Source organism: Triticum dicoccoides, chromosome 4A (assembly GCF_002162155.2).
Source record: "Triticum dicoccoides isolate Atlit2015 ecotype Zavitan chromosome 4A, WEW_v2.0, whole genome shotgun sequence".
NCBI lineage: Eukaryota > Viridiplantae > Streptophyta > Magnoliopsida > Poales > Poaceae > Triticum > Triticum dicoccoides.
This window is the reverse complement of record NC_041386.1, coordinates 709,161,612-709,185,162: the sequence shown is the minus strand read 5'-3', so window position 1 is coordinate 709,185,162 and position 23,551 is coordinate 709,161,612. Positions and strand designations below refer to the sequence as shown.

General features: G+C 44.9%; 2 protein-coding genes and 1 pseudogene across 2 annotated transcripts; 2 read left to right on the top strand and 1 right to left on the bottom strand.

The window, feature by feature from the left end:
• The first annotated feature begins 3,754 nt into the window (after positions 1 to 3,754).
• On the top strand, positions 3,755 to 7,161 carry LOC119284179 (glutaminyl-peptide cyclotransferase-like). Its single transcript, XM_037563412.1, has 11 exons — positions 3,755 to 3,913; positions 4,234 to 4,290; positions 4,643 to 4,678; positions 4,893 to 4,957; positions 5,089 to 5,152; positions 5,440 to 5,557; positions 5,635 to 5,732; positions 6,275 to 6,345; positions 6,468 to 6,495; positions 6,681 to 6,735; positions 6,828 to 7,161. Exons 1-11 carry the CDS (start codon positions 3,755 to 3,757, stop codon positions 6,977 to 6,979), a joined length of 903 nt encoding a protein of 300 aa, XP_037419309.1. The 3' UTR covers positions 6,980 to 7,161.
• A 2,171-nt stretch (positions 7,162 to 9,332) lies between these two features.
• On the top strand, positions 9,333 to 11,052 carry LOC119284178 (annotated as a pseudogene).
• An 8,667-nt stretch (positions 11,053 to 19,719) lies between these two features.
• LOC119288072 (succinate dehydrogenase subunit 8A, mitochondrial) lies at positions 19,720 to 22,184 on the bottom strand. Its single transcript, XM_037567693.1, has 2 exons — positions 21,954 to 22,184; positions 19,720 to 20,076 (listed from the first exon to the last, which is right to left on the bottom strand). Exons 1-2 carry the CDS (start codon positions 22,050 to 22,052, stop codon positions 19,999 to 20,001), a joined length of 177 nt encoding a protein of 58 aa, XP_037423590.1. The 5' UTR covers positions 22,053 to 22,184; the 3' UTR covers positions 19,720 to 19,998.
• Positions 22,185 to 23,551: the final 1,367 nt, after the last annotated feature.

Sequence of the window (23,551 nt, the reverse complement as noted above, 5' to 3'; positions counted from 1 at the left end):
AGGGAATAGTTGCTTGTGTTTTTCGAACACTGGCACATACATAATCGTATTGTCGTCTACCTCGCTTGCGCACCATATTTTTTCTAGATTTAGTAGATCTATAAATGGTCTCACATATCTTGGGAGATGAAGTGTATTGTATGTCTAATTTGCAAGTGAAACGACTGTCACCTGCACAGGAGACGACATATTAAATTTCTTATTTACAAAAATGATCAAAGATGCATGCAATGATCAGGCTAAATACAGAGTAGTAAATCAGGAGTAAATTAAGTGGATGTCACATCTTAAGTAACTTAGGAGTTAACTTCTACGAGGTGGGCTCCTTTCTCCATGTTCTTTTTTCTCCCTTGAGCTAGCATATCGAAGTAAGATGAGCCTCTACCGAACATAAAGAGAACAACAACTCCGTTATACTCTTAATTGCAGCATGTAGAGTCATTTCGTTGAACATCTCTTAGGTGTTTAGATAGACGGAGGAACAAGAATTAAAAATCATATCATACCATGACATCCTAGGGAAGAAGATTACCTTGCAGCTGGCAGTCCCGTAGTGGTCCAGCTTCCATCCATGTCGCCTTGCTTTTCCATGACGGTCGAGTCTCTGGAGACGAAATCCCATTAGCAGTGCCCATGGCATATGATTACAATTTAGAAGTTATACACTAATATATATCAACATACTGGAATGTATGGAAATCTGGACATTAGTGCATGCCTTGAATCGTTGAATGTCTTGAGCTTGTAGTCCTTAACTGTTTCACTACCTGAATCTGTGCTTCCCCCAAATCATTTCTCATGGGCAACATCAGCATGATCTGAGAAGATAAGCACTATTCACTACTGAATGATTGTTATTACCTGAATCTCTAATTGGAGTCACATGCTCTCGCTTTGGCTTGCTCTTGCAGCAGTAGCTGCTGCTGCCGCCTTTTTATTGGTGATCTCTCTGCTTTGTTACCACACATAAGCGCAATTAGAAAGCTGATCTGCTGATTGCTAATGCACGTACATGAATGCAAGGAGCTCCCCACATCGGGAGCTACGGACATGGTGGTCGGCCGTGGCGCCGCATCTTGAGAAGGACGACCGTGAGGCGCAGTACACCGGCGAGCCAGTCCCGGGATCCCAGCTGCCCTCAGATGAAACGTGCCCACAGCGATCGGCCATAGGGGATAAGAAAGTGATATATGAATCACGCTTTCAGAAAATCCAAATCGAGAGTGCATGTGCAGGGCCGTTGATGGGGGAGTGCGAGCAGCCTAGAGATTTATTTCCTTCTTTTCCGCGGATCACGACAATTTCTTCCTGCGTGACACGCGCGGGCCGTGATTATCTTCCGTATATGCACGTGATTGTTTCCTTCTGATTTGTTTACCGATTTGGTTGAAAGAAGAAAGTAAATTGATGACCTTCATTGCGTTTATTGCATTACCAAAGAAGATATTCATTACCATACATGTACATACTGATCGTGTTTGTATTACCAAACAAAAGATTGGTTACCATACATGAATTATTTCGTTGCCAAAAATATAGTGGGTCTGTCCAACCTGATGTGAATAAAACCAGCAAATAGGGAACCACCAGGAAGAAAACCGGTGGAGGGAGAAAAGAAAATTGGTGGTGGGGTGGGGGTCGTACAAGAGAAGGATGACGAAGGGTGGGAGACGTAAGAGGGGAGAGGGAACATTACGTTCTTTTTAGGTAGTAGAGAAATGCTAAATGTTGGATGGTGTGAAAAAATATATTTTTTCCTGCACGCAACATTGGTGGCGTGCAAAATACATTGTGTGTCCCTAGATGAGATATTACAATGGTGGCATTTTTGGCAGGCTAGTAATATGTATAATACTGCTGACGTGGGCACCAACGCCATCACTAGTATTTAACAATGGCGCTATATTGGTGGTGTGGTGTGTCCATGCCAGCAAGGCCATTTTTACACGCCATAGCTAGCATTTTCTACACAAGTGTCATATGCACATCTTCAGGGGGAGTTCCTCAATATCTTGTAGCCAATTTCTTCATACTCTGTTCTTACACTTTCATTATTTACTCCCATTGAAAACTTAACCAATTTGTCATCAATCACCAAAAAGGAGGTGATTGTAGTGCACCCTTAGTAGTTTTGAAGTATTGAAGACAAATAGGTTAAGGGACTAATGTGTTTGCGAGTGTACACAAAAGTTATAGTCCCTAAAGATTTGGTTTAACCCAGAAAAGACGACCCCTAAAAATGTATTTCTTCAAGTGAAGAAATTGGTACGACCTCTGAAGAAATTGATGTGAAGACTTTGAAGCTTTAAGACTTTGTTTTCATAGTTTCTTTTCTTATTTGAGTCATGGGAAAAACCGTACTGTTAAAGGGGGGTCTAGGTGAAACATATTTCACATTTTCATAGTGATGCTCAAACAAATACTTACAGAAGCCGCTTCGGGTGAAGCCATTGGAAATCTCTGGAACAGCTGACGACTTTGCTAGCACAGTGACGAAGTTCATCTGGTCTTTGAAGAATTTAGTCATTTTGACGAGTTATGATTTCGCCAGTGCGATATGCCTATCGTGAGGAATTGAGTGCCCCAACGAAATTGAGAGCTAAAATCTCCAACCGTTGCTGCGCTGCATGCCAGCTGTCGAATGGATCCTTAACCTGTCAATGGTCATGTCCAAAGGGCATTTATGACAATTATGTCGGGTTGCCTCCGGTCAATAAATAGCCGCCCCCGACAATCACCTGTCGGTTGGCTGCTCCGAGAGAGCTTGACATTTGTCATTTGAGAGCAAACCATCATCCGACGACTTTGAGAGAATCCTAAGTGTGGAAAACCCCAACCAGAGCCAAAGTGGTTGAGCATCACTGAAGAGATTGGTCTATGTGATCCGACGCTTGTTACCTTTGAAGACTATCATTCTTCCACACGGTTAAGCGTTAAGTTCTGAGCACCCAAGAGTAATTGTGGTGTGCCGGTGAATAAGTCTGTTAAGGTTTTAGAAGTCTATCTTGAAGACTTACCATGAATGATTAGGCGAAGTCTAAGTGACCTTGACTCAAGAGGAATACAGTGAGGACTGCTTTCAGAGCTCACGCTCAACTGCCCCAACCAGATGTACAGTTGATTAAACAACTGGAACTGGTCTACCAAATTGTTGTGTCTTCATCGAGCCTATGTGATTTCAAATTCCTCAACCCTTACCTTTATGTTGTTCTGTTGCGTAAGAATTTGTGATCTATCCTGTGCAGAACTTGAACTGAATATTTTCATCTTGTTGTACTCTAATTCTTCAGTTCATCTTCCTCGTGCTTGAATGACTGTATGATTGCATGTTCTTCATTTGTATGTATCATGTGTGCATGCCTTATGTTTGTCCGGTGGCTTAGTTTCGCTTTTGTTGCTATTTCGTCAACTTCATCAGAGTTTGACGAATTTTTAATAATCTCTCATCCCCCCCCACCCCACTCCCGGCGTGAGAGTAAACGTGCGCTTTCATTATCCGTAATGGGGAAAAGATTAGATCTGAACCATATAATTCGGACCCACAAAATAAATGGTTTCTATTTTTGTATTAGTAGTGCATAATTAGTATAAGTATAATTATAGATAGATAGATATAGATATAGATATAGATATAGATATAGATATATAGATATAGATATAGATATGGATATGAATAGATACATATAGATACTAACATGCATATCCGCTGCCGACGACGCTTTGAGTCGCATCATTTTTTCCCGACGTTGCCAGCATGCCGCCGCTCCTCGTCCGGCACCCGGTACTTATCTTCATTATCCCCGCCATGCTCCTCACCCTCCTCGGGCTCCCACCAACTGCTACGCTCGCCACCAGGTTCTACTCGTTCGACCTGATGCGCGAGTACCCTCACGATCCGGAATCCTTCACAGAGGTACCTACGCTTCTTTGCCATTGATCCTATTCCCATCCCATGGCCTCCCGTGTGGAATTACTTCCTAACCACTTGTGTGATTACTAGTACGTACTTACTGTACTAGTTTAGTACTAGTAAGTATACTAAGTAGTAGTATGTCTCTTAGTGATTATTATGCCTGAAGTTTATTTATTTGTGTTCTTAAGCCTGTCGTTCAATGCAAAGAAATCAAGCAAATTGACTGGCATGTAACTACAAATAATGTATTAGTTAGTTTTATATATGATATAGGTTGGAAGAAATGAGGATCTAATCTCCATATTGTGTTTGCATTGCAGGGCCTCTTGTATGGAGGAAATGACACTCTTTTCGAGTCCACTGGCCTTTTTGGCAAGGTAAATGTTTCCCTTCTTGCTGACTTCATATCTTTCCTCCATGTAATCTTTCCCTAGATCAATCCCTCAAGCGACGATGTTTCTATACCACTAGCAGATTAGGTTCATAGTCAGTATGCGGTCTGAAGCTCTCTTGGTTTGATTAAAATGACAGTGGCAGTCAATTAGGTGTACTCTTAGTTGACTGCAGTTGGTTTCGATGACTCCCACGTAGCAATTACTCCGAGTTATGTAAGAACCTATACATGATCGATGCATAATCCTTTTATGCTGCATGTGTTTTTTTTTCTTGTATCATTAACTGATTCTCTAAAATCACTAAATATGTATCTCCCTCTTGGTTCTTCAACAGTCATCCGTGCGAAAGGTTGATCTTCAGACAGGAAAGGTACGATAAATACTTCTCTTATCACATTTATCGTAGCATAGTCTAATGTTTGCCACATATCCGACCTCTGCTATTCATTCCGCACTGAACTACTCCCTCTGTGCCAAAATAAGTGTCGCTGAGTTACTACAAAGTTGTACTAAACTAGCAACACTTGTTTTAGGATGGAGGGAGTACAATAGAACTTGTTGCTTATCATTTTGCCATTTCTCAGGTTTTAGTTCGGCACCAAATGGACGAGAAAATGTTTGGAGAAGGTCTAACACTTCTCGGCGATAGGTTGCTAGATTAACCTCAATTTTGTATCAGAGTCTTTGCACAACAATTGCTATCTTGAATATAGGTAGTTATTTGCTTATATTCTTTCATGTACAGCCTTATCTCATCTATTATTTTACTTCCATCTGTAGATTGTTTCAACTTACTTGGTTGACGAATGTTGGATTTACGTACGATCGACACAACTTTAGTAAAGTATGTTCCTGCCCCTGTTCTCTGCTTGATATAGTTTACATGTTTCTGTTGTGAACTCCCAGACAGTGATCTTAAGCTCACACATATTTTGGATATGAATTGTCTGTGGGGGGTGGGGGTGTGCTCATTTTGTGAAATATGCATTTGCTATCAGCCCTACGTACATTTGAACGCTGACTGATGCAATTAACTGTACCAAATATAGGGCACTCCTTTTATTTCCTGCTCATTTACCGTCATTTTTTACTAATGTATTGGGTGTCTAGTTAATATGTTGTCTTGTGAAGTGTGGTAGCTTTTCCCACAAAATGCGTGATGGGTGGGGGCTAGCTACAGATGGGAAGGTTGTTTTCGGCAGTGATGGTACCTCAACTTTGTACCAGATAGATCCAGAGTCTCATCAGGGTAATCATTCATTGTGCTTGAGGTTCTTCTAGCTTTCAGACTTCCGTCTCTTATATTTTGCATTTCCTGGGATGTAGTCATGAGGATGGTGCCTGTGAAATATCAAGATAATGGCGTTAGGTATCTTAATGAACTTGAATACATAAATGGTGAAGTGTGGGCAAATGTCTTCAAGGTTAGTTGTCTACTTCCTCCTTCCTCGAAATGCTGAATAGTCATTCTAGAGTACCAATTTTTATTTTTTATTAACTAATATGTTCATCAACGGCTGGAGGGCCAGAACATTTTCCATTAGAATATTGTTGCCACATCATTCCGTAGTGTCATCCGTAAATGCTTGATCCAGACAAAATGTGGATAAAGGGTTTCACAAAATGTGATGAAGTGGCATGCCTAAATTTTTACTAAGATTTAACGATTTTCCTTGTGTGTCATCCTTTTGGGGATTGGTACTGCAAAATAGGCCATTGGTAGAAATGAAAATTGGCCAATTTTTGTTTGGCAAAAAAACATTGGCTCGGATTTAATGGAAGACATATTATTTTTTCTAGTCAACTGTGGAATGAAAGTGAAATTGATTAGAGCAATGACAAATACGAGTATTACTTTGCCACTTCAACTGGTTATTGGTTCCATTTACCATAAGTCGTCAGCAGCCCTACCAATTTGTTGTAATACTGTGCTGCAATTCTGAGTATTCCAAGCTATGACATGTAGACAGATTGCATCGCTATAATTTCCCCTGATAGTGGCATAGTGGTGGGTTGGGTTTTTCTTCATGAGCTGAGGTATGTTGCACATAAATAGCTTATGTTTCTCTATTTATATTACCATCAGTTGAGACTATTCATACATATTTCTATTTTTGTAGTAGCTGTTTCTGAAATAATTATTGATGTGGTTCATGCAGGCATCACTCACCTAATTCAGGTAATATGGTGAGTGGTTTATGGTTTACTTGTTAATATTGTGCTTGGATGTTTCCTCAGTCTGTGATCTCCTTTTTTTATCATGCTTGTTGGAGTGAGTTACATTTTGTTCAATTTGCATGAACGCACACAAGATCTTGTTATCCAAATCTCATAGTGATGGTTACATGACACCGATCTGTTTCATAATCCAGGCTCATGACGTTCTAAATGGTATAGCTTGGGATGAAGACAACCGCAGATTGTTCGGTGAGTTCTAGTGCTCGCATTTCTCTGTTTGTTGCCAGACCTCTTAAATTCTAAAATTTGGGAACCATGATGAACCCTTTCGGCACTTGCAGTGACCAGAAAATTATGGCCAACGCTATATGAGATTAAGCTACGTCACATTGAGGGGCCACCAGATGGGTCTATAGAGCAGCTATGTCCAGGGATCATAATTCCGGGTTCCGGAAATTTGCCCAAACAAGCCGGCTGGTCGGTTACCAGGTGATCGCTGGCCAGTTACCGGATTACATGGTTTCGACGTGTCCAGTTGTACTGATCTAGTGTGAGCGGCTAGTTAGTTTCATTCCAGAACTAGGCATGCATTCATACCCCAGATGTAAAGGTTGGGTCTTGCAAGGATGATTTTGTTTCGAACTGTTGTAATTGTCAAGGCACACAACATTTTCTTGCCATGTGGAGTATATATTTTAAATTATTCTTGTAAAATCTTGTTTGAAATTAATAGACAGCAGTACATTGTATTAGGAAAGGGGAATGCATCATGTATAAGGGCATGTCCAACGCCGACCATCAAACATGTTCTCACACCCTCTCCTTCCTTCTGTCGCCGACGCATGGAACCAAGGAGAGCATGTCAGAGATGGAGGAGGCAAACGTGCTGGAGGATCCGAGGATCATGCTCGCCCGAAAGATCATCTCGGCTATGCGGCAAACTCACCGCGTCAAAGCGGAAGAGGCCAAGATGTTGTGCTTGAATGTGGCCTCTTTGGATGCAGGCGCAAGAATGATCGTGCAATCCGTCCTCTACCAAACGTTGCAGCGGCGGAAAGATTAGTTAATAGCGGCAGGCAATGAGGACACGGCGGAGGCTACCTACATGGCGGCAACGACACCTTGATCTGGAGCAGATCGCTGGGATTGTCGGTCCGACAGGGAAGAAAATTGCACGGGCTAATGTTCTTTTGGATTCGGGGACGTAAAAACTAAGCATACTTGCCACTTTTTGGCCGTGATCGAGCATGCAATCCGGCGCGGTGTGTGGATTGGACTTTATTGAATTTCAAATTGCCCTCACGGACATATAGGATAGCATTTGATGGATGGTTCCCGTCCCTGTCCGCGGACGGATGCGGGAGGAAATTTGCTAATTGGCGTTGGAGATGCATTTAGGCATTTCTAACTGATCCCTTAAAGTCCATAAGGGAGTAAAAAATTGGTTTTACCCCCTTACGGCGCACCTAGCCAATCCCTAAATGTCATAGTGGAGTAAATTTTTACTCCAACTCTCAATATCCCTCCAAATATCCCAAAATTATCTCACTCGTGCGGCCGTCGAGTAAAACTGGCACCTCTCCTTCTCCCACCCCACGTACCATCCTGTCTCACACGGACGCATCCGCCGCACCCCAACGCTGCCACCGATGACTATCTGTTCGGCCGGAATGGATAGCACGGACCCTTCCCCCATCCCGCCGACCACCACTGTCGGCTTTTCGTCGCTGGAAATCACCACGCATCGCAGCCCATGCCGAAGAAGAGGTTGGGGATAAAAAATCCACCTTGTTCAAGCTCCTCCTCCAACCGCCCCAATGGCCTTCGGGATGGCCAGCGCCTCCCCGGCAACGGCCCATAACCTCCCCCTGGAGCCAAACAAGCTCAGAAGACGTTGGCGGCAGCCGCCGCGCTCGCCGAGGTGGCTGCGAAGAAGAAGAAGAAGAAGAAGAAGAAGAAGAAGAAGAAAAAGAAGAAGAAGAAGAAAAAGGCGAAAGTGGCTCCTCATCCTAGGCTGGCACTTCATGCAACTACTCCGGCGACCCCTAAGGGAACTACTTCGGCGTGGGTGGCGGCCGCAACCGACAACAAGCATCGCGGACACCAAGTGCTTGATTGTAACACCCCAGACACACTCGCCAGTGGTCGTTACTCCTGGCGGGATCCAGACTGGCCCCACACATCAATAGTAGTCTTTTCTTGCATAGTTTGTCCTCAGTCGTGCGCATCGGGACCAACTTCCCAGTCGATCACCCATCTGAAATTATTCTAAGATGAGCACGCTTAATGTTGGAGTTCTTTCTGAATGGGCTCCCGGAAAAGAAGGAATTCCTTATTGGTATGAGTAGTCTATCATCCCTATCGAGTCAGGCTATCACATACACCCCCACTCAGAGGAACCAACATCCTCGTTAGGCCACATGAACGGTCCATCTTGACACATACGTCGATGCATCTAGTCCGGCACATGTGCCATGCCGTGTGCCACGACGGGTCACAAATGTCATGCACAACATGACCGCGGACCTGTTCGCAAATATTCACGTACCCACGAGGGTCGGCTCTGATACCAAATTATAATGCCCCGGACACACTCACCGGTGGTCGTTACTCCAGGTGGGATCTAGGCTGGCCCCACACATCAATACCAGTCTTTCATGTGCACTTTGTTCTCACTCGTGCGCACCCAGGACCAACTTCTCGGTTGGTAACCCATCCTAAAATTACTCCAAGCTAAGCACGCTTAAGTTTGGAGTTCTTTCCTAATGGGCTCCTGGAAATAAGGATTTCCTTATTGATATGAGTATTCTATCATCCCTATTAATCCAGGCTATCACATTGACGAAATGCCTACAAGGTAAAAATAAAAACCTCACATTTGTTGGTTTCCAATAGTGATTGTTGGTGGCCGCTAGTGATGGTTGGTAGTGTTTGTTTTGCTATTTTAGTCCAGAGATGAACACGCTCGAATTCCTCATGTCTTTGGAGTCCTCTGCCACCAATGGACTTGATGAGTTCAACAACGACTTGTTTTGGGATCATTCGGAGGTGAACCAAGACATGGAGCAAGATGTGACCGGGAAATAGGAGGAGGCCAGGGAGGAGGAAGCCAAGGAATAGGTGGTTGTGGAGGTGACCGAAGCAAGCACGAAGGTGCCAAGGTGTCACACTCAAAATTACAACCAAAAGAAGGATATTACTCTTTCTGATGCTTGGTGCACGATCTCCATGGATGCAATGATTGGAATGGATCAAATCAATACCATGTTTTGGGAGAGAATTACCAATCACTACAACACCTCTGTGGATGTGTGATCAGCCATACGCAAGGTTCTCTTGGGTATCGTTGGAGCACCATTCATGACCAATGCAACCGATGGTCCGGCTGCATCAACCAAGTGGACCAACCGAGTGGTGTGCAAGTGGCGTAGTATGGCCCCTACATCCAAGAACTATTCAAGAATAGGAACACCAAGTTCGACCACAAGCCCTTCATGTTGCATCATTGCTACAAAGAGATATACAAGAACGAGAAGTGGATCCAAAAAATCATGGGGGACCATTCCAAAGAGATCGAGGTTGAGCATATCCATTGAGGAGGACGCTGAGGTTGATGAAGATGCCAACAATAGACCGGAAGGAAACAAGACTGCAAATGAAAGAAATAAGAGAAATGCATTCGGTGGCACTTACAAAGAAGAACTTGTGGCAATGATCGAGACCAAGAAGGTGTTGGCGCCCGAACGCAAAGAAGAGAAGATGGCGAGGTTGAATAATCCCAAGGCGTTGGAGGATGAGAAATGGAAGGCCAAGTTGGCGGCCGAAGAGAGAAAGTTGAAGGCAAAGGAGCATAGGCTTGCAATTGAGGAGGAGAGGATTCGTGATTCCAAGAAGGCCGAAAAATGTGCTATCATGTTCATGAATCCAAACACAGTGGATGAAACCACGAGAAAGTATTGGGAGCTCATTCGTGGAGAGATCTTGGAATTCTCTCTTCGTAATGTTGGTGGTGGCTGAGAGGGTGGTGGCGGTGATGGTGGTGATGGTTGTGGCCGAGGGAGGGTGATGTTGATGGTGGTGACCGAGAGGGGGTGGTGTTGATGATGGTGTTGGTGGTGTTGGTGGTGGTGGCCTAGAGGATGGCGGTGGTGATGGTCACCGAGAGGACGGTGGAGTTGATTTCTTTGCCGATGACATAGTTTGAGTGGTGGCCGCCGAGGGGGTGGTGGTAAATTTCATAGGTTGGCTCGATCCACAACATATACATATACTATGTTTGTGGTAATTTTGGATCAACCATTGTGTTTCAAGTGTTGTCTTTTGGGTGAACTTTGCATGTTTTAATTTGGAAAACGCGATGATGAAAATTTGTGTTATTGCGGTTATGATATGCATGTTTTGATTGGCATCTCTCAGAAAAGTAAACATCTTTTATCGCCCCCGCGTCGCTCCTCTGTCCCCCGCGCCACCCTCCTCCGGCGACATGGGGGCACCCTAGCCGCCGCCGGTAGCACTCACCTCCGGCGGCCTCCCCTGCATTGCCGCCGCCGGAGCGCCGACCAGTGAAGCCGTGCGCGAAACCCATGAAGGTGGCAATGGGGCGTATCTAGATCCTAGCACACTCCAGCGCCACCCTCCCCCATGGCGGTTGCTTGCTGGTCCGCGAAGCCGCGGGTGCGCCTTGGCCGTGCGTGCGCCCGAATCCGGCCTCCCCTCATCGGCTTGGCCCCTCCGCGCAGCTCGGGCTTGCCGAGCTCAATCCATGGCGGGCGCGGGCGCCCCCCGCCTCCAGCTGTCGCCCCCACCCCTGCCGGTCCAGCGGTGGATGCAACGTGTCATGGATGCAATCCTGGGCACCCATCCCTGCAGCCCCCTCCCACCGGCAGCGCGGCCAGTCTGTTGTTGGTGCTACTATTGGGCGTGGGACTTGCGCCGAGTTGGGGGATGCGCGTAACTTGTCTCATGCAGGCGCCCCTTCCCCTCCTCCGGCGGCACTTCCTCCTCGAGTTAAGGTGATGGCTCTCGTGCGACGATGACAAGGCTTCAATGGTAGTGGCAGGCAGTGGGCGCCCCGCGACGGGTCCTGCTGGCGCTGCTCCGACCCCGATAGCTTCGCCGTTTACTCCACTAACTTTTAAGGGGTCGGTTAGAAATGCCCTAAGCTGAGCTCTTGTAATACAAATCAGTGTGTGTGAGTTAATTCATATCTACTCGTACTCGTCAAAGGAACTTAATCGTGGCATTCTAACCGAAATGAAAAACTATAAAACAAGTGCTCCCTACGCCTCGATGCATAGGGCGTGTGTGTAGTTCTAGATCATTGATTTGACTAACTAAAAATGTGTTATATTTATCGATATCATATAATTGGATTCATATAAGAATGTAGTAGTTTCTAAATAAGGTAGTATCGTCCGTGGTGCTTGAATTTGTCATGGATGTTCACTTTAGTGCATGAATTGGTTTTAAACTTGATATGGACGTACAAATACGGTGCTAATCTCATTTATAGACATAAAGTGTGCTGATTTGGCACTGTATTTGGCTGACGTGGCATGGGTCCACTTCTAGCAACCAAACAAGATTTCAGTTAAATACCATGTGTCTATGACTACCGGGTCCTGCCTGTCAGTAGAGAGGGAAAGTTGACCTGAAGCGTAGGAGCGACCTGGCTAACCACTCAAAACCAAAGTTTTATGTGGTTAAAACGCCCCTTACTCTTAATGTAATGTGAAGTAAAAATGCTTTTGTTTTATTAAAGGGTTGCACTCGGTGCGGCCCATTTAGCGCATGTTAATTTTTTTTTAAACTGTAAAATGCATATAAGTCATAATCACAGTAATACAAATAAATTTCAAATAGTCGTGTGGTATCAATAATTATAAATGTTGTACATAAAATAAAAATAATAAATTCTTTAAAAATGTTCATGTATTTTAAAAAATATTTATGCATTATCGAAAAACATGCCTATAATTGAAATAATAAATATTAATTACAATGATGTTTGTATAATATTAAATAATGCAAATATTTTAAAAATTACAGTTCAAATATATGAATAGTTATACGCACATTTTATAATTCATAAGTATGTTATTAATTGTTTTGTACAGTTGAAACTAATTCATAATTTAAAATTTCAAATTTAGATATGAATATTCACTCATGGATTATATTTACATTATTCATTATATAAAAATTATGAATGCTAACTATGAGTGAAATTATACACCATTGAATATGCATAAATATTGGTTTATGTTGTTATCCATAAATTTCTATAAATTCAATATAACCATGCATGTATAAAAATATTTGTATTCACTATATATTTATAAAAATTAATAATTTTAAATATAATCAATGATTTTATATTTGAATTGATTGTAGTTACTAAACATTTTTAAACACTCATTGATTTGACTCAAAATAGCATTTTCTAAGTAATACGTGCATACATCTATGTATTTATTTTGTGTGCACATGAATATTTGTAACCCACAACATGGCATAGGCCTGGTTTATAGATTTTTCTTAAATAATACATGTGTTTATTACGATTATAATCTATAGGCGTTTCACATTTTTCTTTAAAAATAATGTGTTCAAAATTAACAGATTTTTTTAAAGAAAAATGTGAAATTATAATTTACACATGTTACTACTCTGTAAATTATAATCACACTAATACACATGCTACTACTTTGTAAATTATAATTTACTGATTTTTTCAAAAAAAATAATATATGCTAAATTGGCAGCACCGTCTGCAGCCCATTTAAGTAGCACATGTCTTTTCCCTTACAATAAGTAAGCGAAATCACCAGTTGGGGAGTACTCATTGCAAAGATCACTCCAACTTCCCTGCTTGCGACAAGTGGCGCGCTGCATGTGCGCCCCTTGTCGCAACCTAAGAGTTTTCCTTTTCTTCGTAGATCCGTTTATTCAAAATGTTTTATCTCTCAAACCATGCGTCCAAATCTCAAACCGCTTTCACCGTTGGATTCTTCGCGTCGAGATCTTCAAAACTAGATCCCATGTTGATAGGTTTTGACAAACTTTTTTTCATGAAAATACCGGACGAAAAAACCGAACCGGGAGCATGAGTTTTTTCTCTTTCCGAAAGTGGCACGCCCGTGCCTCTCACGAAATCACAACTGTGCCTCTCGTGGAAGCAAAACCATGACTCTCGCAGAAGGGAAAAAAAGAAAAAACGTGTTTTTTTTGTTTCCGAAGAGGCACGGCCGTGACTCTCGCGGAAGCAAAACCGTGACTCTCGCGAAAGGAAAACAACAGAAAACGTGTTTTTTTTTGTTTCCGAGAGGCACGGGCGTGACTCTCGTGAAAGCATAACTGTGCTCTCGCGGAAGCAAAATCTTGGTTGCCATGAAAACTCCCTTGGTTTAGTGGCCAACGGTGGTGGCCGGCAATCTTCAAGTCGCATGGTGGAACCCAGAACACTAAAATATTGTTTTGTGCTACAAGTGGACCTCATGCCACGTCAGTTTATTATGGAAGGCATAAGTTCAACCCATCAGGGCATATTTTACGAATCTATACAACCATCAACCAAGCAAGAGATACGATTTCGAAAGCAGAGTACTGAAACCAAAGCAGGTGATACAATTTACCGAAGGTATTATGTATCAGGGAAAAACTCACAAGATTTTGGATGTGAAGGGCACTGTCGGATAACAACCCAACAATGGATCTGGCGATTCACGACAGAGTTGAGGTGAGTATCGGTAATCAATCAGATGAAGAAGGGGATGCAAAGGCATCAGCTTATAGAAACTTATGAATAATTCAATGCTTGAGTACAAAGGAGTTATGGTTCCAAGATGAAGGATCAGAAGCAGAGGCTCTGATCAAAAGATGAGTAAGTTGAATAGACTTAGAGGTGCACCCGATCAAATCTTGATTGGGTAAGAACCAGCTCATATTCGAAACAATGCCTGAGCCGGAAAGAAAATTTCCAAGGATTAATTGATGATCGTGTGCATTCTCACAGATGCTGAATCAACAGGATCAGAATGTTAATCCCAAAGGATTTTAACGAATATCGCTAGACAAATGGAATTAACCAGAAAGCAAGTATGCAAGAATTCCAAGAGCAACAGGTTGTAGAGGATTTTCGGAAGATCAAATAGTATTTCGAAGAGTTTTGTGAACCACATGAACAACTGAGGATGAACTGATCCTCGGTGAGTGCGAGGAATTATTCAAAGGGGGGGTATTCATGGGGCAAAGAACTGCAAGGCAGTAAGCTCAAAGGATTCTCAAAAAATAGAGAACTTCGGGGCATCTTGTAATATCAGAAGCAACTAGGGAGGAAGGTACAAGCGGCAAGGATGTTGTTCAAGGGGATTATCGGTGGTCAGGAACTGCAAGGCAGTTGGTACAGGGTCTCGAGAAACATCGAGGAGTATCCGCAGAATCTTCTGGCGAAGCAAGCGATCATCGACAATGTCGAGGCTCTCAGGGAGGAAGTGGGTACGAGAACCTAATGTCAGAGTTTAGTAAAATGGTTAACCCGAATAGAAGAGAGATCAGAGTCCCAGAGTATAGACGAGGAATAAAAGATCCTAATACCACCCAATGGCGACGTGGGCCCGTAAGCCACACAGCCATGTTAGTAAAAGTTTTTCAGTGACTAGACTCAACTTCGGCCAAGGAGTTGGAAAGGGGGCTACCTACAGGCAGTCGGCTCTGATACCAACTTGTGACGCCCTCGATTCAATCATACACTAATCATACACGCAAATGTGTAGGATCAAGATCAAGGACTCACGGGAAGATATCACAACACAACTCTAGACACAAATTAAAATAATACAAGCTTTATATTACAAGCCAGGGGCCTCGAGGGCTCGAATACATAAGCTCGAAAACACAAGAGTCAGCGGAAGCATATCTGAGTACAGACATAAGTTAGACAAGTTTGCCTTAAGAAGGCTAGCATAAAAGCAACATCGATCGAAAAGGCAAGGCCTCCTGCCTGGGAGCCTCCTAACTACTCCTGGTCGTCGGCGTCCTCCACGTAGTAGTAGGCACCCTCGGGGTAGTAGTAGTCGTCGTCAAATGTGTCATCTGGCTCCTGGACTCCACCATCTGGTTGCAACAACCAGAAAGAAGAAAGAAGGTGGAAAAGGGGTAGCAAAGCAACCGTGAGTACTCATCCAAAGTACTCGCAAGCAAGGATCTACACTACATATGCAACATTATCAAAGGGAGGCTGTATATGTGGACTGGGCTGCAGAAATGCCAGAATAGAAAGAAGGCCTAGTCCTATCGAAGACTAGCATCTTCTGGAAACCACCATCTTGCAGCAAACAGGAGGGAGTAGAGTAGCATAAAGTAAAGTAGTAGTAGTGTTATCAACCTCGGCCAGAGATCCTTTCTCGCTCCCTGCGAGAAAGAAATCCCAGAGCCGTACTATCCAATTATCATCACAATCCAATTCTCATCACCATCCAATTCTCATCACAAGTATCCAGTTCTAGTTGTATCGATCGGGATACAACTCCAAGTGTTCGTTACCGTAGGGCAGGCTATCGATAGATGTTTTCTTCCCTGCAGGGGTGCACCAACTTACCCACCACGCTCGCTTAACTCCGGCCGGACACACTTTCCAGGGTCATGCCCGGCCTCGGCCAAACAATACGCCGCAACCCGACCTAGACTTAATAGAGAGGCCAGCATGTCGGACTAAACCTATGCCCCCAGGGGTCATGGGCCATCTCCCCGGGAACTCCTGCACGTTGCGAGGGCGGCCGGTGAGCAGACCTAGCTACCTCCTTCAACAAGGCAGGCGCTTACGCAGTCCAACCCGGCGCGCGCCGCTCAGTCACTGACGTCTATTAAGCTTCGACTGATGTATACGATGCAGAACGCCCATACTATGCCCACGTGATGGTTAGTGCTATCAGGCCAGAGGCCCCTCGGATCAAATATCCAAATCGTAGTGGATTAGGAACGCGCGGTAACAAGCAGAGACTCACGAAAGATGTGACCCCGTTGCCCCGTCTCGAGGACTTGCGGCAAGGGCTAGGAATGCCCGGCCACGCCTCGTAATTATCTCGCGGGCACCCTCCAGGTCAACCCGACTCCACATCACTCGCAATTAAGCTCGCGCGGGTACCCCTCAGGGTCGACCTGTCTTTCCAAGTAACAGTGGTAAAGTCCAAGTATCCGTGTATCCAAACATTAAGGGGAAAACCCGAGGAATCACCCACGGTGAATTCCACTCGATGTAATCATCAAGGTAAACGTAAGAGGATCCACCCTCGAGGTTCACACTTGAGGGGTTGCACGACAGAGCCGTATCGGAAGTGGTTAAGGAGGAAATCACCCTCGATGACCACGACCGAATAGCTACACTACAGGTTAACATCAGAAGTGCTGTAGAGGTCTCACCCTCGGCACTCAATAGTAACACTGCAGAGTCGAGCAACGAAGGGGCGTGATGTGACGTGAGGTGTCGGGTTCTGGTCTTCGATCCCGTTGATTGGGTCTTCTGATAATCCAGCGGGGCAGTCGAGTCAAGTGGGGGGGTCACTGATGGGTCTCTAACCAACCTATACTAAGCAGTTTAGGATAAGCAGGTAAGGTACAACAGTAGGTACAAAAGCAGGCTATGCATCAGAATAGGTGCAAACAATAACAGTAGCAAAATCTAATGCAAGCATGAGAGAATGGAATGGGCGATATCGGGATGATCAAAGGGGGGGGGCTTGCCTGGTTGCTCTGGCAAGGAGGGGTCGTCGTCGACGTAGTCGATCACAGGGGCGACATCGGTCTCGGGGTCTACCGGAGAGAAGAGGGGGAAGAAACAGTAAATATAAAGCAGACATAGCATCACAAAGCGTAACATGGCAATATGTTGTGCTGGGTGTGACCTAACGCATGGCTACACGACATAGGTGAAGGGGGAATTCAACCGGGAATGTATTCCCGGTTCTGGGCCTATGTCAAACAGATGACATGAGGGGGAATGTTCCATGTTCAGATAGTTAGAGGCTTCTGACAGGTAAACGGACCGCATATTTGGATTGTCTCATTTTTCTGGGCGTTTTTCATATATAAACTTTTACGATCCGAGCTACGGTTTAAAAGTTACGGATTTTCAAAGTTTAAACCAATTTCTGAATTATTTGAAAAGCAGAAAAGGTTTATTGCATTAGCAGTGAAGTCAGCACTGCGTCAGCTCTGCTGACCAGTCAAACTGACAGGTGGGACCCACCTGTCAGCCTCTCTGTCTAACAGAGGCTTAACTAAACTAACAGGGTTAGTTAGGGGGCGTGGGCCCCAGCAATCAGTGACTAGTTAGTACTAACTAACTAACTAATTTAACTAACGTTTTAAGTAATCGTTTTTATTTAGAAAAACGTTTATTTAACAAAATATGCGATGGGGCCCGCGTGTCAGAGACACTGTGTGCCCAGTCAGCACAGTTGACCACGGTCAACGTGGTCAACTAGGGCCAGGGGGCCCACGGGCAGTGACCCAGAGGCGGGGCCCAGGTGTGCCACGTCGGCCGCGTCAGGGTTTCGCCGCCGGCGACCAAAACAGTGGCGGGGCTCGCCGGACTTCGCCGGGAATCGCGCACAGGGGGTCATTTGGCCCGGGACTTGGCGCGTTCGAACGAGGAGACGAAGCCGCGCTGCATGGTGTGGTCGGTTGGACGCGGGGGTGATCGGAACTGCGTCGGCGACGAGTGGAGGCGGCGGTGGGGTTCGGGACCTCGTCGGGATCGGCGTTGCAGTGCGTGTTTTGGCGAACGAAGGAGCTGGGCGAGGTCTACGGCGCTCCAGGAGCTCGTCGGAGCTACTAGCTCGAGCGGAGGAGCTCGGTGGCGAGCCCTACGACGGCAATGGCGGACGGCGGAGCTCGGCTTGCGGGCGAGCTAGCTACGGTGGAGGCGGAGACGCGCGAGGAGAGGGAAAAGGGGGCCGGAGCTCACCTTGGGGGCACACGGTGGCCCGTTGGGTGACTAGGAGCAGCAGTGGTGTGGATTAGGGGCGGCGGCGTTCGTCGGAGCCGAGGGCGAAGGCGAGGTCGTGGCGGTGCGGCGGGGCCGTCCCGGTCCGTGCGGCTCGGCAGGGCGGATGTGGAGGTCGAGGCAGCGCCTGGGGGCACGTCGGAGAGGGCCGGGGACAGCGGTGGCCGCGGGATCAACCGACGCACGACGATGGTGGCGCTCGGGAGGAGTGAGCGCGTGAGGGAGAGGGGAAAGGTGGATCTGGGGGAGGAGAGGCGCAAGTGGGAGTGGGGAGCTGACGAGGCCAGGAGGCTCGGCCTTATCCCCTCGGCGCGAGCAGCGGGGTGGCGAGGCGGTCGGGCGGCGACCGCGCGGGCGCGCGCCTCGGTCGGGTGAACAGGGGAAGGGGACGACCGCGGGGAGGAGTGGGCTGGGCTGTGCACTATAGCAATGGGCTACAAGTGCACAGTAGTAGCTAGGCCCTTTTCTATTTCCTTTTTTTTTACAGAGAGAGAAAGGGAATTATTTGGCCAACTATTTCACTTAGCAAAAATTTGGGAGGTGTCCCATTAAATCCCTGGTGATCATAGACAGTGCCACAATTATTTTGGAGACCAGAAGAATTCATTTGGAATTTTTCAAAAATAGGATAGCATTTAAAAATGCTGAATTGGTGCTGTTATAATTGCTAATGTTCATCTTTGCACCAAAGTGATGTTGTGTTCCTTAACAAATATTTGTTATGGAATTTTTGACAGATGATGAACATTTTTCCGGCAACTTTTGATCAACTTCAGACTTCACTTGAATTTGAATTGACTGGAATTTCAAATAGGATATTGGACAAAGGTGATTAAGCACTGTTTGGGTAAATAATTAGCTTAATCACAGAGGGTTACTATAGCATGATACTGAGGGTGTTACAACTAGTTTGGTGTATTTTTCAAGTTCATGCACGAATGTGAACATCCATGGCAAATTTATGCACCACTTGTGATATTACCTCTTTCTAAATATATTTTTGATTACATATAATACATATCTAGCTAGTTAAATTGATGATCTAGAACTACGCAGAATTGCCTTATGCACTGAGACAGAGGGAATATGTAAGGGTCACTTGTTGTCCGCTTGGATGTTTTTTCGTTGGTGTTTTTCAAATGATTGGTTGTCTGGCAAACATAATTCATCCGCCCAAGCACCGGCCGAATGTACACCGACTCTATAACATATCCAGTGACAAAAAAGTATTGCGACTCAACAGCGATGGTATATCAGTATCAAAACTTATTCAGAGCGCCAGAACAAAGTCGACAAACAGCAGGCTACCAAAGGGAACAGAGCAAACATGGCGTCGAGAACATTCATGGGGGAACAGAATGAACATCCGCGTCAGTATTATTCATGGGGGGCAGAAGCAAAAGGTGGCATTGGAAGGCAGAGATAATTTGTATGTTCTATATCATAGAGATACTTCGTTCCATGTCTAGTTCACATGTTGACACGTCGAAAGTGAGCCATGGTCTGCATTAGTTCTTGCCCATCATGGCTCTGTCCTGCTGCCTCAGCCTCTCGCCTTCGCGAGAAAGATAGCCCTGGAATTTCTCCTGCCAAAATGAAAGCAAGAATGATTACACCTCAGCCACCGGTTAGCAACTGCTCACAAGTTCTGTAACAGTGGTAGCAATGCTAACATAAGTGAAGGAGCAAAAGAAATCATGTGCGTACAAGTAATCAAACTATCACAGTATATATATGTGTGTGTGTGTGTGTGTGTAATCATCACGAGGATGCACTCTATAGACTACACATTGCAATTTCCCATACATTAATCGCGCTGAAATACCTTTGAAAAGGATCACTTGAGATAGCGTATGAAAAGAAGTTACTTAAGAAGTACAATTCACATCTCAGTATTCACTAGGCTTGGTTTTATGGGGCATCCCAAGGAGAGGTGACTACATGAGCATTATGTTGGTTCCAAGGGAATATGACTAAGACTTGTGGCTTAGGGTAAAAACAATAAGATTAAAAATGAAATATACAGAGGCATACAAGGAAGGAAGAGGTAGATAAAATAATTTCCAGCTGCTAAGAAACTGGATCTTGTTTTTATTGTTTAAAGAAGAACATTATAAGACGTCAGAAAACGCAATTTTGCATCCAGCTATATACTGAACTTAGAAATCCCAAAAGGTCAATAGTAAAGAGCTAGAAATTAACATAATCGGTACAGACAAAAACCAAAATAATGTCATAACTAGGAACCAAAAACATACCAAATTGCATATAGCAAAGGTATATGTGCCATTTTAAAAGACAGCATCTAGAATATAGTGTATTAAGATGCCTAGTCCAATGTGAGTACACAAGTCCTCAGTATTTCAACCAAAATACACCAACACTGAACTTGAAAAGTATATATCTTAATGAATTTCTTTTACAAACAGGTAAAGCAACCCATTATACAGTAGTGGGTGACATAACAGAAACTCTGCAGTCTTAAACAGCTATACTGACAAATGGGCAAAGCAATCCATTAAGCAGGAAACGGTAGACATAACACAAACTCCACTCTCTCAAAACATCTATACAAAGAGGAACCTATTATGGCAAAGAACACATAGCAACTTTGCCATCATAAGGCATGTTTAGCTTTTCAACGCTGTTACTTATTGGAAATCTTGTATTATTACCCACTTGACCAGTCCATCACTATTCAATTCGATATATACCCGTTACCGCAATCTGCAAATTATGTGGGTATACACCTAACACTATATCAAAACAGGACATATAGTTGAGCTGCAACTCTTGCTATCATTAACGCTAATGATAGCAAGAAGTAAATGCGCCTTGCACTTTGCATGTTACACAAATCAAGACCCGGTAAGTTACAACATTAGCCTGATATGTTGCACAACCATGTGCGTAGCCTCCCAAAAAACTCTGATTACGGATAGCACCAAAGCATGAAGAGACGACCCCTTTGCTTGATTACAACAACGTTTGCTACTTTGCTGCTATGTAGTGCATCATAATGTCGGTTCTGACATGCAATCTATGATTTTTTACATCCCGTGAAAATAGACGATTACTCGAACCGAAAAACATATTCTGACTTTGGTGTCGCTACAAATTGGGAAACCAGGTCTTGTCCTCTGAAATAGTAAGATATAACCGAAACCAGTAGACAGCATGACTAATTAATTGTGATGTGCAACTCCGGTCCTTGAAAATTGAAACCAATCTATCTAGAACTAGCAACGGGGTAGGCTGGAAGGAACGCCAACCCCTACCGGGAGGGAGGCGAGCGAGCCGCCAGATCCACAGTCCAGCGGGCGCGCGCAGCAAACGGATCTAAGTTGATCTACCGGGGCGGACGCGCGGACCAAGCGGCCAACCGGCCAAAACGACCGCGGCCGTCGGGCGGAGGTGGGGGGGGGTCGGTGACGGGGTTTCGGGAGGGAAGGGGTTGGTTTACCTTGCCGCCGAAGAGGAAGATCCCGGCGAGGCCGGCGGCGCCGACGCTGCCCCAGATGACGACCGTGGAGGAGAGCAGGGACCAGTTGCGGTAGATCATCCTCGCTTCTTCCGCGGCGGATTGGATTTGGATTTGGATTTGGATTTGGATTTGGATTCGGGGGAGATCGGAGCAGAGACCGCAGCAGGTTTGGGGAAGGGGAAAGAGAAAGAGGAGGAGGGATGGCCACGCCGAGGTCTGTCTGTCTGTTGTCAGCTCCACGGCCCGGCCCAACATGAAGGGCTGGCCCAGCATCCATCGTGAGTCCAATGCACTCCCTCAAAAAAAAAACTTAACGAGGCCAATGCATCTAAAGCGGAAATGGTCGAAATTGGGTGCTCTCATATTTTCTTGGCACAAGCTGAAATGAATACATAGAGTCTAGGTACAAATGGTTCTGGGAAATTAAACGGATCAAATGCGATGCGCACATGGAGATAGAAGCAAGTGTACACCGGAACTGAAAGACCTCTTGAAACACAAGGAAACCAACAAAACATTCAGCTTTGGCAACACAAGAAACTTGAAGGCATCAAGCAACCAAATTACATTGACATAGTAGCGCAGCTCAAACTCCGATGGCATACTCATGGTAGTAGACTAGAGTTAGGGATGGCAGTGGGTACCCATTACCCATGTACGTATCCTGCGGGTAAAAACTCTATTAGGACAAGGGTATGGGCCAAAATAATATCCATGGGTACATAAATAGGACAAATTCATACCCATCGGGTATAGTGGGTACGTGTATGGTTTAGTATAACCCATACACATGTACCCATGAACCCGCATATATTCTGACAAATAGGCTTTATATATTATTTATTCATATATTAAACAAATTATATATGTACATAAATCCCGCAGCCCTAATTAAAAAGACCTCATCATGCATGTTATGTTGATCTACTAATTTATCTCTCGTTGTTCGCTCATGTTGTTGATTCCTACTATTGACATGACCCAGGGCCTGGGCCTGGGGCTTGATCCCCAATTACTTTGCTTGATGCCCAACTACTTATAAATGTTCAAATGAAGTTTTGTTTTCATATTCCAGTTTCTCATGAGGAGGGCTTCCAAATAAGACCCATTTTGAATACGGCTTGACAAAATTTGATAGTATGAACGACCGATAAAATTACGGAAACACTAACGCCCACACGTGTGGGCGTTATCCAACTCGCCCACATGCCTCGATCGTCTCCAATGCCTTTTGCACGAATCTTGGCACGAAAAGGTGAATTTGGTGTGTCACGTAGGACGGGGCTGGTGTGTGGGTGTTAGAGAGTTTGCCCACACGCTCGCACCATGCTGTTTGCCAGCTGCGCTGTGTGGGCGAACTAGTTTCTGCCCACACAGTCAGCCACCTACTTCATGCGCGTGTGGGCGAACTGCTTTTCGCTCACATGACACTCCTACGTTGTTGATGGCAACTGCAGTTAGGCGAACGTGGCAACTAGGTAAACACACATGGCAACTGTGATTTTTTGCTAGATGGCAACTGTAGTTGCGCGTACGTGGCAACCAGATAAACACACATGGCAACTGTGATTAACAAT